We start from the raw sequence: 17,784 nt of genomic DNA on the forward strand, positions 1-17,784 counted from the left end.
ATGAGGACCGTCCAAGGAAAGGAATGCCATGAATGACCTCTGCTGCAGAGGATAAGTTCAGGGTTATCACTTGAAATTGGAATTTGACAGCATCTCAGAGAACAGAACTTATATATGATGCACAGACATCAAATAACAGACACGTCTCCACAGCAACTGTCCAGAGGAGAATGTGAGACATGGTCCTTATGGTGAAATTGCTGCAAAGAAGCCTCAAAAAGGGTCTGGTTTGGCCTAATCAGCACAAAGACTACAGGCAGGCAGGAGATGTCCTGGAGAGTGCAGGCAGGTGGCTGAAATATTGGAAACTGCAGGGAGGAAGAGGATGTCCTGGAGACCGCAGACAGGTAGCTGAGATAGTGGAAACCGCAGGCAGGAGATGTCCTGGAGACTGCAGACAGGTAGCTGAGATACTGGAAACTGCAGGTAGATAGATGTCTTGGAGACTGCAGACAGGTAGCGGAGATACTGGAAACCACAGGCAGGAGATGTCCTGGAGCTGCAGACAGGTAGCTGAGATACTGGAAACTGCTGTTAGGCAGCAGATATCCATGAGACTGAAGGTAGGAGAAGTCCTTAAGACCGCAAACAGCTGAGATGTTGGAAACCGCAGCCAGGGAGATGTTTTGGAGACTGCAGACAGGTAGCTGAGATACTGGAAACCGCAGGCAGGATATGTCCTGGAGACCACAGATATGTAGCTATGATGTTGGAAACCGCAGGCAGGGAGATGTTCTGGAGACCCCAGACAGGTAGCTGAGATACTGGAAACCGCAGGCAGGAGATGTCCTGGAGACCATAGTCTTAAGCCCGCTTTACACGCTGCAATGTATCTTACAATGTGTCGGCGGGGTCACGTCGTAAGTGACGCACATCCGGCATCGTAAGGTACATTGTGTGACAGGTACGTGCGATTGTGATTGAACGTTAAAACGTTCATCGCACACACATCGTACCTGTCTCTAGAATTGCACGTCAGATTGTTCATCGTACCCGGGGTAGCGCACATCGCAGTGTGTGACACCCCAGGAACGATGAACAGATCTTACCTGCGTCCTGCGGCTCCCGGCCAGCAATGCGGAAGGAAGGAGGTGGGCGGGATGTTTACGTCGCGCTTATCTCCGCCCCTCCGCTTCTATTGGCCGTCTGCCGCGTGACGTCGCTGTGACGCCGAACGTCCCTCCCACTCCAGGAAGTGGATGTTCGCCGCCCACATTGAGGTCGTATGGACGGGTAAGTACATGTGACGGGGTTAATTGTTTGTGCGACACGTTCAACAAATTGAACATGCCACACATACGATGGGGGCGTTGCAAATCGCATACGATATCGTATGCGAAATTGCAACGTGTAAAGCAGGCTTTAGGAACACTGAAGTCTTTATACCAAGACAGAGGTGTGTGTCCTGTGAGCGTTTGTAGCAGGGTTGTGGAGTTGGTAAGCCAAACCTGCGACTCCAACTCCTCAATTTCCCTTGCTCCGACTCAACGACTCCGACTCCCACATATATTGCTTATATTTAAGTGAAAAATTTATTGCAGTACAATGTGAACATCAGACATTTAATCATTGTTATCACACTGGATCATCTGCAAGGCCCAACGAAGTGGAGCACAACAGATTTAAGCGGACCGGGGTGAGGGATGCAAAGCACTGATCCAAAACGGGTGTGTAACACTGTTTATGGAGCCAAAAGAGTACGATACCCTGCGTGTATCCATTCTCGGGGACTGCAGATCCTACTCATTTCAATGGGAGCTGATCTGTGGAGCGTGAGAATGACTACTCCGCAGTGTGCCATCCCGGCTAACACCAGGCTGCTAATAATACTGCTGACAGCTGATCGGTGGATAGCCGGGTGTCTGACCCTCACTTATCTCTGTATTCCTAGAACACCACGGTATGAGGCTCCTTTAAGAACGGACGGTTGCCCATGCACGACTCCTGATCCCCCTGCGCGTTTCGCACATAGACCAGGATTTGTATATTAAACTGCGAGCCTCGCTAGGATTATGGAAACATTCACATTGCACTTTCGTTAACACCAAGTGTCGCCAGATTCCTCCCGCTCCGCTCCCGATTACCGCCACTAATAAATAATTCACATCTCAGGCCGGGGTCCAGCAGGTGAGGACAGAAGGGGCTAATTCCCAAGAATTAAATTAACCACTAACTTGGTCGTGTTTTCCGCAATTTGTGTAATTAAAATAGCGCTGCCATTTACTTCTCATTAATTCTAAATTTCAGAATGACTCAATACATTGATTAGAGATATTCCGAAAGTACAACATATTGTGCAGCAGCTGCTGCGTCGCATCGGTTCAGCGGCTCTTAATATCATTATCTTTAAGTGCGTGATTGGAAATGCATCCTGCGCTTTTACATGAAGACATGCGAGTGATCTCATTAATAGCTATATACATGTAATCCACTAATGGAAAAATGAGGGTGAGTTATGCATTTGATAAGTGGAGCTGTCACCCCTCATATTACAAGCCTCTAATTTGCTTCATGTTAAAAATGGTAATTTTCTTTAGTTGCTCGAGTAAAGTATAAGCAGAGTAACATGGACCTGTCCCCGTGTATAATCTGTGCCAAAAGGACTGAAGTGTCAATTACAAATGATCCTGAGTTACCTCCTGTATTATACTCCAGAGCTGCACTCACTATTCTGCTGGTGCAGTCACTGTGTACATACATTACATTACTGATCCTGAGTTACATCCTGTATTATACTCTAGAGCTGCACTCACTATTCTGCTGGTGCAGTCACTGTGTACATACATTACATTACTGATCCTGAGTTACCTCCTGTATTATACTCCAGAGCTGCACTCACTATTCTGCTGGTGCAGTCACTGTGTACATACATTACATTACTGATCCTGAGTTACCTCCTGTATTATACTCCAGAGCTGCACTCACTATTCTGCTGGTGCAGTCACTGTGTACATACATTACATTACTGATCCTGAGTTACCTCCTGTATTATACTCCAGAGCTGCACTCACTATTCTGCTGGTGCAGTCACTGTGTACATACATTACATTACTGATCCTGAGTTACATCCTGTATTATACTCCAGAGCTGCACTCACTATTCTGCTGGTGCAGTCACTGTGTACATACATTACATTACTGATCCTGAGTTACCTCCTGTATTATACTCCAGAGCTGCACTCACTATTCTGCTGGTGCAGTCACTGTGTACATACATTACATTACTGATCCTGAGTTACCTATATTAGTACAGTATTATAATAGTTATATTCTTGTACATAGGGGGCAGTATTATAGTAGTTTTATTCCTGTACATAGGGGCAATATTATAGTAGTTATATTCTTGCACATAGGGGCAGTATTATATCAGTTATATTCTTGTACATAGGGAGCAGTATTATAGTAGTTATATTCTTGTACATAGGGAGCAGTATTATAGTAGTTATATTCTTGCACATAGGGGCAGTATTATATCAGTTATATTCTTGTACATAGGGAGCAGTATTATAGTAGTTATATTCTTGTACATAGGAGCAGTATTATAGTAGTTATATTCTTGTACATAGGGGCAGTATTATAGCAGTTATATTCTTATACATAGGGAGCAGTATTATAGTAGTTATATTTTTGTACATAGAGGGCAGTATTATAGTAGTTATATTTTTGTACATAGGGGGCAGTATTATACTAGTTATATTCTTGTACATAGGGGGCAGTATTATACTAGTGTTATTCTTGTACATAGGGGCCAGTATTATACTAGTTATATTCTTGTACATAGGAGCAGTATTATACTACTTATATTCTTGTACATAGGAGCAGTATTATAGTAGTTATATTCTTGTACATAGGGGGCAGTATTATAGTAGTTATATTCTTGTACATAGGGGCAGTATTATAGTAGTTATATTCTTGTACATAGGAGCAGTATTATAGTAGTTATATTCTTGTACATAGGGGGCAGTATTATAGTAGTTATATTCTTGTACATAGGGGGCAGTATTATAGTAGTTATATTCTTGTACATAGGGGCAGTATTATAGTAGTTATATTCTTGTACATAGGGGCAGTATTATAGTAGTTATATTCTTGTTTATAGGGGGCAGTATTATAGTAGTTATATTTTTGTACATAGAGGGCAGTTTTGTAGTAGTTTTATTCTTGTACATAGGAGCAGTATTATACTAGTGTTATTCTTGTACATAGGGGTCAGTATTATAGTAGTTATATTCTTGTACATAGGGGCAGTATTATACTAGTTATATTCTTGTACATAGGAGCAGTATTATACTACTTATATTCTTGTACATAGGAGCAGTATTATAGTAGTTATATTCTTGTACATAGGGGCAGTATTATAGTAGTTATATTCTTGTACATAGGGGCAGTATTATAGTAGTTATATTCTTGTACATTGGGGCAGTATTATAGTAGTTACATTTTTGTACATAGGGGGCAGTATTATAGTAGTTATATTCTTGTACATAGGGAGCAGTATTATAGTAGTTATATTCTTGTTTATAGGGGGCAGTATTATAGCAGTTATAGTCTTGTACATAAGGGCAGTATTATAGTAGTTATATTCTTATACATAGGGAGCAGTATTATAGTAGTTATATTTTTGTACATAGAGGGCAGTATTATAGTAGTTATATTTTTGTACATAGGGGGCAGTATTATACTACTTATATTCTTGTACATAGGGGGCAGTATTATAATAGTGTTATTCTTGTACATAGGAGCAGTATTATACTACTTATATTCTTGTACATAGGAGCAGTATTATAGTAGTTATATTCTTGTACATAGGGGGCAGTATTATTGTAGTTATATTCTTGTACATAGGGGGCAGTATTATAGTAGTTATATTCTTGTACATAGTGGACAGTATTATAGTAGTTATATTCTTGTACATAGTGGACAGTATTATAGTAGTTATATTCTTGTACATAGGGGCAGTATTATAGTAGTTATATTCTTGTTTATAGGGGGCAGTATTATAGTAGTTATATTTTTGTACATAGAGGGCAGTTTTATAGTAGTTTTATTCTTGTACATAGTAGCAGTATTATACTAGTGTTATTCTTGTACATAGGGGTCAGTATTATAGTAGTTATATTCTTGTACATAGGGGCAGTATTATACTAGTTATATTCTTGTACATATGGGGCAGTATTATACTACTTATATTCTTGTACATAGGAGCAGTATTATACTACTTATATTCTTGTACATAGTAGCAGTATTATAGTAGTTATATTCTTGTACATTGGGGCAGTATTATAGTAGTTAAATTTTGTACATAGGGGGCAGTATTATAGTAGTTATATTCTTGTACATATGGAGCAGTATTATAGTAGTTATATTCTTGTACATAGTGGACAGTATTATAGTAGTTATATTCTTGTACATAGTGGACAGTATTATAGTAGTTATATTCTTGTACATAGTGGACAGTATTATAGTAGTTATATTCTTGTACATAGGGGCAGTATTATAGTAGTTATATTCTTGTACATAGGGGGCAGTATTATAGTAGTTATATTCTTGTACATAGTGGACAGTATTATAGTAGTTATATTCTTGTACATAGAGGGCAGTATTATAGTATTTATGTTCTTGTACATAGGGGCAGTATTATAGTAGTTATATTCTTGTACATACGGGCAGTATTATAGTAGTTATATTCTTGTACATAGTGGCGGTGTTTATTTAGGATGTTCATACGGAGCTGTTAGATGATGAATTAGTAAAGATTTGCTCAGCTTCTTAGGTCATTCGTTGTCCTTTTTTGGGTTGTGAATTTCTTCCTTAATTTATTTTTTGTTATCCCGTCCTGCTTTGTGAAGTCACTTGACGGCCGGCATGTATTATTCAGCGACATCTTGCGCACTGTTCCTGCTGTTTCCGCTTCTCGCTGCCACAAAATCTAAACAGGAGGAGAGCTATCCGGAACAGTCCATCTGTTTACTTGACAAAACTCTGAGCATTCTGGGAATGCAGCGCTTGATTGGCGCTAATTGACTTGGCGCTAATTGGCTGCTCAGTCACCTTGTCCCATTCTGTATCTTACGACTGCGCCTCCTTCTCTTTTCAAGAATTTTTTTTATTTTTTTTATTTTTTTTTCCCGGCAGATGCAAGAACTAGAAATGCTTCTGTTCCCCTGGGTCATCTTCATGTACAGCTTTCAGACAATATTTACACTTTTACATCATTCCTTCCAGCAGCATCTAAATGTCAGGAACAGAAATGCAGCAACATCTTGCTTGATAACTTCTGCTTTATCCCCAATCCACAAGACAACAATTCATATTTCTTGCAAGATCTGCAAATACATAAGAAAGCGCAGTCTGGGAGTACCTGTTTTGTTTCTGCATCGGTCTTCTGGCATCGGTGCTTTCGGTCGTATTAGAAATAGTCAATTTGGCTTCATCTTGTATGGTCTTTATTTAATTGCACTGGTCAACACACAAAAAAAATAATCAGCAAAGGTAATATGTCCTATACCATGATTGTATGGATTGGATGGAGCTGAAGCTACTGGCGAAGACATGGAGACCTCAAGGCAAGATGACCATGTACCTGATGGAGCAGCCAGAAGGCTTCACTCAACATGAATTAAATGACCTTTCATTGACAAAAGATAAACCTGAACTTCTTGCATCTAGGTTGAAACAGAAGAATCTTCTTCATGATGATGTGAAAGTGTGTTATTACCGAAACAGAAGTAACACTTTAACACAATTTTTTCCCAGTTGATGGAGCAATGGTTTACTGTAACAAAGTAAATGGCTTCTTGGAAGAACTGAATCAAGAGTATCTTGTTGCAGATTGGTGATTGTTTGACTCATCCCAGAGAAGTTTGAAAGCAGTTTTGCGTCAAAACGGAAATATGAAACTATCAATCCCTATTGCTCACGCATGCCATCTAAAGGAAAGTTATGAAAATCTGTCAGTTCTTTTGGATCGAATATATAAAACTGAGTGTATGTATGTATGTATGTATGTATGTATGTATGTATGTATGTAAGTGTATGTATGTATGTCCGCTAACGGAATCTGCACCGTTGCATGTACAATCACAAAATTTTGCACAGACACCCAGTTTGACTACGGGTACCTTACAGACTATGTTTTGAGGGGAAATTTTAACCCTGCACTTTAGTTATCTGCAAAAAACCTGCCTCCATTAAAGTCAATGGAGCTAGGAGCCACAATGCAACCAGAACTTCAGAAGAATGTTGGCATGTCACAATGTGGACAGGGACAGAGACTGAAAGGGACAGGGACGGGGACGGGGCCAGGGAAAGGGACGGGGCCAGGGAAAGGGACGGGGCCGGGGAAAGGGACGGGGCCGGGGAAAGGGACGGGGCCGGGGAAAGGGACGGGGCCGGGGAAAGGGACGGGGCCGGGGAAAGGGACGGGGCCAGGGAAAGGGACGGGGCCAGGGAAAGGGACGGGGCCAGGGAAAGGGTAAGAGACAGTCAGACAGGGAGACAGACCGAGACTGGGAAAGAGACTGAGAGACAGTTACAGTCCTGGGCAATGCCGGGTACTACAGCTAGTACAATATAAGCATCATCAATGGCATATCTGTGGAGATTTGACAGTAATTGGTGTGCTTATGGAAACACAAGGAGGTTTCATACAATATTGTTGCTTCCTGTGTTTATGGGACAGTAGAGCATTATGTTCATTATGATTGGGGACAGAGAAACCTCTATGCTCCAGATAGAGACAATGTTCAGCAGAATCCTTTAGTTTCTCCAACAAAAATCTTTCTTCCTCCACTACATGTAAAGTTGGGATTGATTAAAAACTTTGTGAAAACCAAAGTCAAATTCACCAGGGTTCCAGTACATTTCACAGAGATTCTCCAGCATTTCACCAGCAAAACTGAAGGATGTGGGATTTGTTGGTCCTCAGATCAGAGAGCTTATGAGAGATGATGTGTTTGAAGGAACTCTAAATGATAAGGAATTCTTGGAAAAGCTTCAAGTGGATCTGTGAAAACATTTTAGGAAAAAATAAAGCTCCAGTGTGATGGTGTGATGGGTTTTGTATCATTTTGTGTAGGTTCATATTTTAGGCGTGGTGCTCTGTCCATTCTATGTATTGTTTGTCCTGTCTGCAGGTTAATAACCCCCTGCAGTGCTTCTGTCCCTATGTGTGGGGGAGGGGGGCTGGAATCCACCCAAACTCTCTGCTTACTTGGGGCAATTATTCAGTCTGTCTGGAGAAGGACAAGAGACAAGCAGGAAGATTCATCCTCTGGGGGAGAAGCTGCTGCTCCCCAGAGAGACCTAAACATTTTTCGCTTATTATTAATAATAATAATAATAATATTTGTATATAGAGAACCATTGATTCCATGGTGCTGTACATGAGAAGGGGGTTACATACAGAATACATATATAAGTTGCAATAGACAGACTAGTACAGAGGGAAGAGGGCCTTCCCTTGCGGGCTTACATTCTATGGGTTTTTGGGGAGGAGACAGTAGGTGGGGTGTAGGTTGGGCGGCTTACTGGACTGAATCAGTGTTCCTGGACTATTTTACCCTCTGTGTGGTGTATTATTTTTATGGACCTTCTGACTTGCTTAGAATAAACGGATTGTCACTCATCTCTCGCTCTGTTGATTGTATGATACTGGAGAAGAACCCCGTGACATCCAGAATATGTTAAAGGTGTTGAGAATGTCTTTGATGTCGCATGTCTCCGAAAATGCACTTTTTGCATTCACATTTAGATTTCTTCCCTCAAAATCTTGGGGATGTAAGCGATGAACAAGGCGAGCGGTTTCACCAGGACATTAAAGTAATGAAACACCGCTACCAGGGTTTTTGGAATGACTCAATGATGGCAGATTACTGTTGGATGTTATATAGGAAAAACCCTGAAAAATCGTATCAACGACAGTCTAATGTCAGCACTTTTAATTTCTGCTGATATTTTTTTGCTGTTTTCTTAATGTAGCCAGTATATTTCCTGCATCTTATAATAATGATGCTGCTCCATGGAAACTATACGTGCTACAGAAAAACTAAATCAGGACAAAAAGATGATTCAGAAAAGTACAAAGTCACCTGCGATGATTACAAAAAATATTTTGTGTAGACCTGTGCTATTTTCCAATATGTTTGTAAAATGCATGAAAAGCTTTGGATGTGACTACAGGATTTGCAGAACATTTATAATCTGTAGTAATATAAACCTTTTGCCATGCAGTTAGCATCATTTGGTAGCTGCAGCTCTGATGTTGACATCGATCTCTTCCCCTCCCCAGGCTTACTGTGTGCTAATACTTCAAGTTCCATCATGCAATGCAGTAGCCTGTGAGAGAGCGCTTAGCACGCCCCTTCCATTTTCCACCCAACCCATATTGCCATAGAAACAGTTCTGACAAAGAAATTGGGAGGTACCAAGTGTCAAAGCAGTCCAGGTTAGGTTCCAGCCCATCTGGCATTTGCAGGATGATCAATACAGCCCTGTCACTGTGTTGTTCCCCTCCCCAGGTTTACTGTATGATACTTCAATTTCCATCATGCAGTGCAGTAGCCTATGGGAGCGCTTAGCACGCCCCTTCCATTTTCCACCCAACCCATATTGCCATAGAAACAGTTCTGACAAAGAAATTGGGAGGTACCAAGTGTCAAAGCAGTCCAGGATAGGTTTCAGCCCATCTGGCAATTGCTAGATGATCAGTGCAGCTCTGCTACGGTGTGTTTTATGCAAATATTGGCGCTTTTCAGTTGTCCATGTTAGTAATTGGTTTAACTAAACCCTTTGCTTTTGAAATGAACATAGCTGCACTTTACTAGCAAAGGTGTCAGCCCCTGCTGAAGAAAACTGGCAGCTCAGCTTGTGTGTGGCAGAGTAATTGTCTCTTCAGGATGCATGCTCAGTAGGCTGTCAATCACTTCAAAACGTCTATACCCACCATCACAAGCCCAGTGACAACTTCCTTTTTATTTGGTCTGATTTCTGAGCCGGAAAAGGAGGAGGAAGAAGAATATGCATAACACCGGCTCAGAAATCAGACCAAATAAAAGGAGTTATCACTGGTCTTGTGATGGTGTGTATAGACGTTTTGGAGTGATTGACAGCCTACTGAGCATGCGTCCTGAAAACACAATTAGTATGCCACACACAAGTTGAGCTGGCAGTTTCCTTCAGCACTAACAGCAGGGGCTGACATCTTTGCTAGTGAAGTGCTGCGATGTTCATTTTAAAAGCAAAGGGTTTAAGTAATCCAATCACTAACATGGACAACTGAAAAGCGGCGATATTTGCATAACAAACACAGTGGCCTGGCTGTTCTGATCATCTTGCAATTGCCAGATGGGCTGGGACCTATCCTGGGTTGCTCTTAAACTTGGTACCTCCCATTTTTTTGTCAGGACTGTTTCTATGGCAATAAGGTTGGGTGGAAAATGGAGGGGGCATACTAAGTGCTCTCAGAGGCTACTGTACTGTATGATGGAAATTGTAGTATTAGCACACAGTAAACCTGGGGAGGGAAACAACACAGTAACAGGGCTGTACTTCTCCTTCAGCAGTAACAGTAGGGGCTAACACCTTTGCTATTGAAGTGCTGTGATGTTCATTTTAAAAGTAAAGGGTTTAGGTAATCCAATCATTGATTATGTGATCCCTGCAGAGAGGCGCACTAATATAAGCTATACATTCAATTCAAATATATTACAAAATATTTTGATATGAAGAGCTATGATATATGGCAAGGGTGTGAAAAACTAGTGGAAAATTAAAAATCTGGCGTCGCCTGTCGGACTGGTGGGCGGTGCAGGTGATTATGTGGGAAGGGGACAATGGGAAGAGCAGGTGGGAGTGTTATGGTAGTTGTCCTGTTGGTTCAGATCCTCTATAGCCGGACTCCTCATTCCCGGCTATCTTCACACCGTGCAGGCGAATTGCTTTCTATTTGCAGTTTTCTACACTTTCTACCACAGAGGAGAAGGGAAATGTTCTCCCTTCCCATTCACATAATTAGGAACCTGTCTGTAAAGCCGCTGCCATGCGTGCTGCATAATGTCGTGACGCAGCTGGTGGGAAATCTACAGCGTAATTTGTGTTTTTCCAAAGCGAGCAATTATGATAAAATATCTCAGTAAACAAACATGAGTTCATGTAAGGAGCATGCACACCGGAGCGCCAAGCGCAGGATTATTTTTTAAAGGTATTTTTTACTTTACGCTTAACTGATTTGGCCAAATGTCTGCAAATTGCAAATGTATCACAGATTAGAAGACTGCCTCAGCAACAATTTTACTTTGGGGTTAAATAGGGAAGAAAACGGTACAAGCGAATCTATTGGTAATAACTAGTGATGAGCGGGCACTACCATGCTCAGGTGCTCAGTACTCGTAACTAGTGATGAGCGGGCACTACCATGCTCAGGTGCTCAGTACTGGTAACTAGTGATTAGCGGGCACTACCAAGCTCAGGTGCTCAGTACTCGTAACTAGTGATGAGCGGACACTACCATGCTCAGGTGCTCAGTACTGGTAACTAGTGATTAGCGGGCACTACCATGCTCAGGTGCTCAGTACTGGTAACTAGTGATGAGCGGGCACTACCATGCTCAGTACTGGTAACTAGTGATGAGCGGGCACTACCATGCTCGGGTGCTCAGTACTGGTAACTAGTGATTAGCGGACACTACCATGCTCAGGTGCTCAGTACTGGTAACTAGTGATGAGCGGGCACTACCATGCTCGGGTGCTCAGTACTCGTAACTAGTGATGAGCGGGCACTACCATGCTCGGGTGCTCAGTACTCGTAACTAGTGATGAGCGGGCATTACCATGCTCGGGTGCTCAGTACTGGTAACTAGTGATTAGCGGGCACTACCATGCTCGGGTGCTCAGTACTGGTAACTAGTGATGAGCGAGCACTACCATGCTCAGGTGCTCAGTACTAGTAACTAGTGATGAGCGGGCACTACCATGCTCGGGTGCTCAGTACTGGTAACTAGTGATTAGCGGGCACTACCATGCTCGGGTGCTCAGTACTGGTAACTAGTGATGAGCGAGCACTACCATGCTCAGGTGCTCAGTACTAGTAACTAGTGATGAGCGGGCACTACCATGCTCGGGTGCTCAGTACTCGTAACTAGTGATGAGCGGGCACTACCATGCTCGGGTGCTCAGTACTCGTAACTAGTGATGAGCGGGCATTACCATGCTCGGGTGCTCAGTACTCGTAACTAGTGATGAGCGGGCATTACCATGCTCGGGTGCTCAGTACTTTTGAGCATGGTAGTGCCCGCTCATCACTAGTTACGAGTACTGAGCACCTGAGCATGGTAGTGCCCGCTCATCACTAGTTACCAGTACTGAGCACCTGAGCATGGTAGTGCCCGCTCATCACTAGTTACCAGTACTGAGCACCTGAGCATGGTAGTTGCCCGCTCATCACTAGTTACCAGTACTGAGCACCCGAGCATGGTAGTGCCCGCTCATCACTAGTTACGAGTACTGAGCACCTGAGCATGGTAGTGCCCGCTCATCACTAGTTACCAGTACTGAGCACCTGAGCATGGTAGTTGCCCGCTCATCACTAGTTACCAGTACTGAGCACCCGAGCATGGTAGTGCTCACTCATCACTAGTTACCAGTACTGAGCACCTGAGCATGGTAGTGCCCGCTCATCACTAGTTACCAGTACTGAGCACCTGAGCATGGTAGTGCCCGCTCATCACTAGTTACGAGTACTGAGCACCTCAGCATGGTAGTGCCCGCTCATCACTAGTTACCAGTACTGAGCACCCAAGCATGGTAGTGCCCGCTCATCACTAGTTACCAGTACTGAGCACCCGAGCATGGTAGTGCCCGCTCATCACTAGTTACGAGCACCCGAGCATGGTAGTGCCCGCTCATCACTAGTTACCAGTACTGAGCACCCGAGCATGGTAGTGCCCGCTTATCACTAGTTACGAGTACCGAGCATGGTAGTGCCCGCTCATCACTAGTTACCAGTACTGAGCACCCGAGCATGGTAGTGCTCGCTCATCACTAGTTACCAGTACTGAGCACCCGAGCATGGTAGTGCCCGCTCATCACTAGTTACGAGTACCGAGCACCCGAGCATGGTAGTGCCCCGCTCATCACTAGTTACCAGTACTGAGCACCCGACCATGGTAGTGCCCGCTCATCAGTAGTTACGAGTACCGAGCATGGTAGTGCCCGCTCATCACTAGTTACCAGTACTGAGCACCTGAGCATGGTAGTGCCCGCTCATCACTAGTTACCAGTACTGAGCACCTGAGCATGGTAGTGCCCGCTCATCACTAGTTACGAGTACTGAGCACCTGAGCATGGTAGTGCCCGCTCATCACTAGTTACCAGTACTGACACCTGAGCATGGGTAGTGCCCGCTCATCACTAGTTACGAGTACCGAGCACCCGAGCATGGTAGTGCCCGCTCATCACTAGTTACCAGTACTGAGCACCCGAGCATGGTAGTGCCCGCTCATCACTAGTTACGAGTACTGAGCACCTGAGCATGGTAGTGCCCGCTCATCACTAGTTACGAGTACTGACCACCTGAGCATGGTAGTGCTCGCTCATCACTAGTTACCAGTACAGAGCACCCGAGCATGGTATTGCCCGCTCATCACTAGTTACCAGTACTGAGCACCCGAGCATGGTAGTGCCCGCTCATCACTAGTTACGAGTACCGAGCACCCGAGCATGTAGTGCCCGCTCATCACTAGTTACCAGTACTGAGCACCCGAGCATGGTAGTGCCCGCTCATCACAAGTTACGAGTACTGAGCACCTGAGCATGGTAGTGCCCGCTCATCACTAGTTACGAGTACTGACCACCTGAGCATGGTAGTGCTCGCTCATCACTAGTTACCAGTACAGAGCACCCGAGCATGGTATTGCCCGCTCATCACTAGTTACCAGTACAGAGCACCCGAGCATGGTAGTGCCCACTCATCACTAGTTATGAGTACTGAGCACCTGAGCATTGTAGTGCCCACTCATCACTAGTTACGAGTACTGAGCACCTGAGCATGGTAGTGCCCGCTCATCACTAGTTACCAGTACAGAGCACCCGAGCATGGTAGTGCCCGCTCATCACTAGTTACCAGTACAGAGCACCTGAGCATGGTAGTGCCCGCTCATCACTAGTTACGAGTACTGAGCACCCGAGCATGTAGTGCCTGCTCATCACTAGTTACGAGTACTGAGCACCTGAGCATGGTAGTGCCCGCTCATCACTAGTTACCAGTACAGAGCACCTGAGCATGGTAGTGCCCACTCATCACTAGTTACGAGTACTGAGCACCTGAGCATGGTAGTGCCTGCTCATCACTAGTTACCAGTACTGAGCACCTGAGCATGGTAGTGCCCGCTCATCACTAGTTACGAGTACTGAGCACCTGGGCATGGTAGTGCAGTAATTATTTCATTGCTGATAAAGCCATTGATTGTTTTTTTTTTTCTGTTCCTCCCTAGGATCCATCCTCCAGAGCACTTTAAACAGAAATACGCTGTCAATGAAGTTCATTATGCGTGTGATGTGAGTATTTTTGCAAAAGTTTATCATAGCTTTCTCGGCAGGATTGCGATTACACATTTGGTTGAAATCCACCGATCCAGTCTGGTGCACACTGACACATCCAAATCCAGAGAACGCCCTACCAACAGGATTTTGTCACTCCTTTTATTTTTTTTAGTCTGCCTATGGTATGAAAAAACAATTACAGTGACTGTCATAGTATTGACAATTTTTATTTTTCCTGTTCTATATAATTATGACACCTAATTTAGGACTGGGGAAACCCCCCAATTAACATTAAGTCCAGAGGGAGAATCATTGACCCTGAATTTGGGGATATATAGTTTTTTTTTTAATATGTTTTGTTCAGCATTTTGGGTAAAATCTGGTGAAATGCTGCCAGGTCTTGAGTCCTTCTTCTTCTCCCAACCTGAGTATCAGAGTCAAGCTTTTTTTTTTTATTGCTATTCTTGCTTTTCAGTAGCATTTTACACTAAAATAAATTTATACTAAATTATTTAAATAAAATACTTTAAAAATACTGAACTAAAATGAGAAAAAAATGATATTTCCCAACTCTGTGTCTCTTGCTAAATGAACTACTGTCCTTGGAAAGGTAATTGCCATGCTAGGTACGGGGAAGTCCAAGCGAATGGCGAAAGGGAAAGGAAACCCTGTGTCTAGGGAAAGGAGAGATGGTGACAACTGATTAAACCTACTGCTGGCCGTGGCTTCCCTCATCACCCTAGATAGGTTCCACACCTATGCGCCGAGCAGGATACCTGGCCCTGTCTTCCCTTACCACCCTAGATAGGTTCCACACCTATGCGCCGAGCAGGATACCTGGCCCTGGCTTCCCTCACCACCCTAGATAGGTTCCGCACCTATGCGCCGAGCAGGATACCTGACCCTGGATTCCTTCTCCACCCTAGATAGGTTCCACACCTATGCGCCGAGCAGGATACCTGACCCTGGCTTCCTTCTCCACCCTAGATAGGTTCCACACCTATGCGCCGAGCAGGATACCTGGCCCTGGCTTCCCTCACCACCCTAGATCGGTTCCACACCTATGCGCCGAGCAGGATACCTGACCCTGGCTTCCCTCACCACCCTAGATAGGTTCCACACCTATGCGCCGAGCAGGATACCTGACCCTGGCTTCCTTCTCCACCCTAGATAGGTTCCGCACCTATGCCCCGAGTAGGATACCTGTCCCTGGCTTCCCTCACCACCCTAGATAGGTTACACACCTATGTGCCGAGCAGGATACCTGACCCTGGCTTCCCTCACCACCCTAGATAGATTCCGCACCTATGTGCCGAGCAGGATACCTGACCCTGGCTTCCCTCACCACCCTAGATAGATTCCACACCTATGCGACGAGCAGGATACCTGACCCTGCTTCCCTCACCACCCTAGATAGGTTCCACACCTATGCGCCGAGCAGGATACCTGACCCTGGCTTCCTTCTCCACCCTAGATAAGTTCCTCACCTATGCCCCGAGTAGGATACCTGACCCTGGCTTCCCTCACCACCCTAGATAAGTTCCTCACCTATGCACCGAGTAGGATACCTGACCCTGGCTTCCCTCACCACCCTAGATAGGTTCCACACCTATATACTGAGCAGGATACCTGACCCCTGGTTTCCCTCACCACCCTAGATAGGTTCCTCACCTATGCCCCGAGTAGGATACCTGACCCCTGGCTTCCCTCACCACCTAGATAGGTTCCGCACCTATGCCCCGAGTAGGATACCTGACCCTGGCTTCCCTCACCATCCTAGATAGGTTCCTCACCTATACAAGGAGTAGGATACCTGACCCCTGGCTTCCCTCACCACCCTAGATAGGTTCCGCACCTATGCCCCGAGTAGGATACCTGACCCTGGCTTCCCTCACCATCCTAGATAGGTTCCTCACCTATACAAGGAGTAGGATACCTGACCCCTGGCTTCCCTCACCACCCTAGATAGATTCCGCACCTATGTGCCGAGCAGGATACCTGACCCTGGTTTCCCTCACCACCCTAGATAGATTCCACACCTATGTGCCGAGCAGGATACCTGACCCTGGCTTCCCTCACCACCCTACATAGATTCCGCACCTATGCGCCGAGCAGGATACCTGACCCTGACTGCCCTCACCATCCTAGATAGGTTCCACACCTATATACTGAGCAGGATACCTGACCTGGCTTCCCTCACACACCCTAGATAGATTCCACACCTATGTGCCGAGCAGGATACCTGACCCTGGCTTCCCTCACCACCCTAGATGGGTTCCGCACCTATGCACCGAGCAGGATACCTGCCCCTGGCTGACCCTGAAATAGGCACTAGGTAGGGAGCGGATGGGATGAGCGCTTAGTCAACCCCACTAAGTTCTAAGAAGACACAGGGAGCACAAACAGATATTGGAGGACAGCCGCTATTACAGCACCAAGTTTCAATGCTGCATTTGTTTGCTTGTAAGGAGTCTAGGAGAGATGGGTTTCCCCGTAGGAAGCAGTTACATTGTCACCCAGCTTTGCCTCTCATTTTCATCCAATCTCCACACTTGACCGAGCGGCCCTTGCAGGAAATGCTCGCTGCCTCTTCGGGGCTGGCCTCTTCTCACCCGCTCTGGTACAAGCTCTCTCCCTCTGACCCGTCTCACGGGCAGGATTTATCATTCATCGCGTGTTACATGTGTCGCCTGACAAGTGACTGCCGAGAGCAAAGCGCTTCATTATTGCAGCAATGTCAATCAATAATCTCTGAATCAGTAAGCAAGCCTGTAAATAACGGGAAATGGAGACGTGAGCGTGACGCGGCCTCTGCATTCACCGCACAGGCCGCGCTGCCCGGGAATCTCCAGCCTGTGCGTCCTACATGTGCCCCTTCTCATATAACATCAGGTCCGAACTCCTACAGCAAAGCCAATCATTTCACCTGCTAGGACATGCTGGGACTTGTAGTTCCACAGTAAGTGGAATGAACGAGGCCAGTCAGTGTAACTCTGAACGGGACACAAAGCGAACCATAATTTAGAAAGACGTTTTTCATGGTTTTTATTTTTTTTTTACTTAAAGGGGTTGTCCACTACTTTTATATTGATGGCGTATCCTTATCATAGGTCATCAGTGTCAAATCGGCTGGGGTCTGATACCCCGCACCCCGCCGATCACCTGTTCTCGGTGCTGATGGCAGCAGGCAGCAGCAGAAATGCTCAGTTACGGAGCTGCTCCATCTTCTGATAGCGGCTGCATCCGGG

The 17,784-nt window shown here is 44.9% G+C and overlaps 1 protein-coding gene across 1 annotated transcript in view; it reads left to right on the plus strand.

Moving 5' to 3' along the window:
- The window catches only part of PEPD (peptidase D), a 200,076-nt gene that overhangs the window by 18,914 nt on the left and 163,378 nt on the right, over positions 1 to 17,784 (plus strand). Inside the window, 1 exon segment of the mRNA XM_075325191.1 lies at positions 14,488 to 14,551. Within this exon segment, the coding sequence (XP_075181306.1) occupies positions 14,488 to 14,551 (64 nt within the window).

The sequence above is a fragment of the Anomaloglossus baeobatrachus genome, chromosome 10, assembly GCF_048569485.1.
Source record: "Anomaloglossus baeobatrachus isolate aAnoBae1 chromosome 10, aAnoBae1.hap1, whole genome shotgun sequence".
In the NCBI taxonomy this organism is placed as follows: Eukaryota; Metazoa; Chordata; class Amphibia; order Anura; family Aromobatidae; genus Anomaloglossus; species Anomaloglossus baeobatrachus.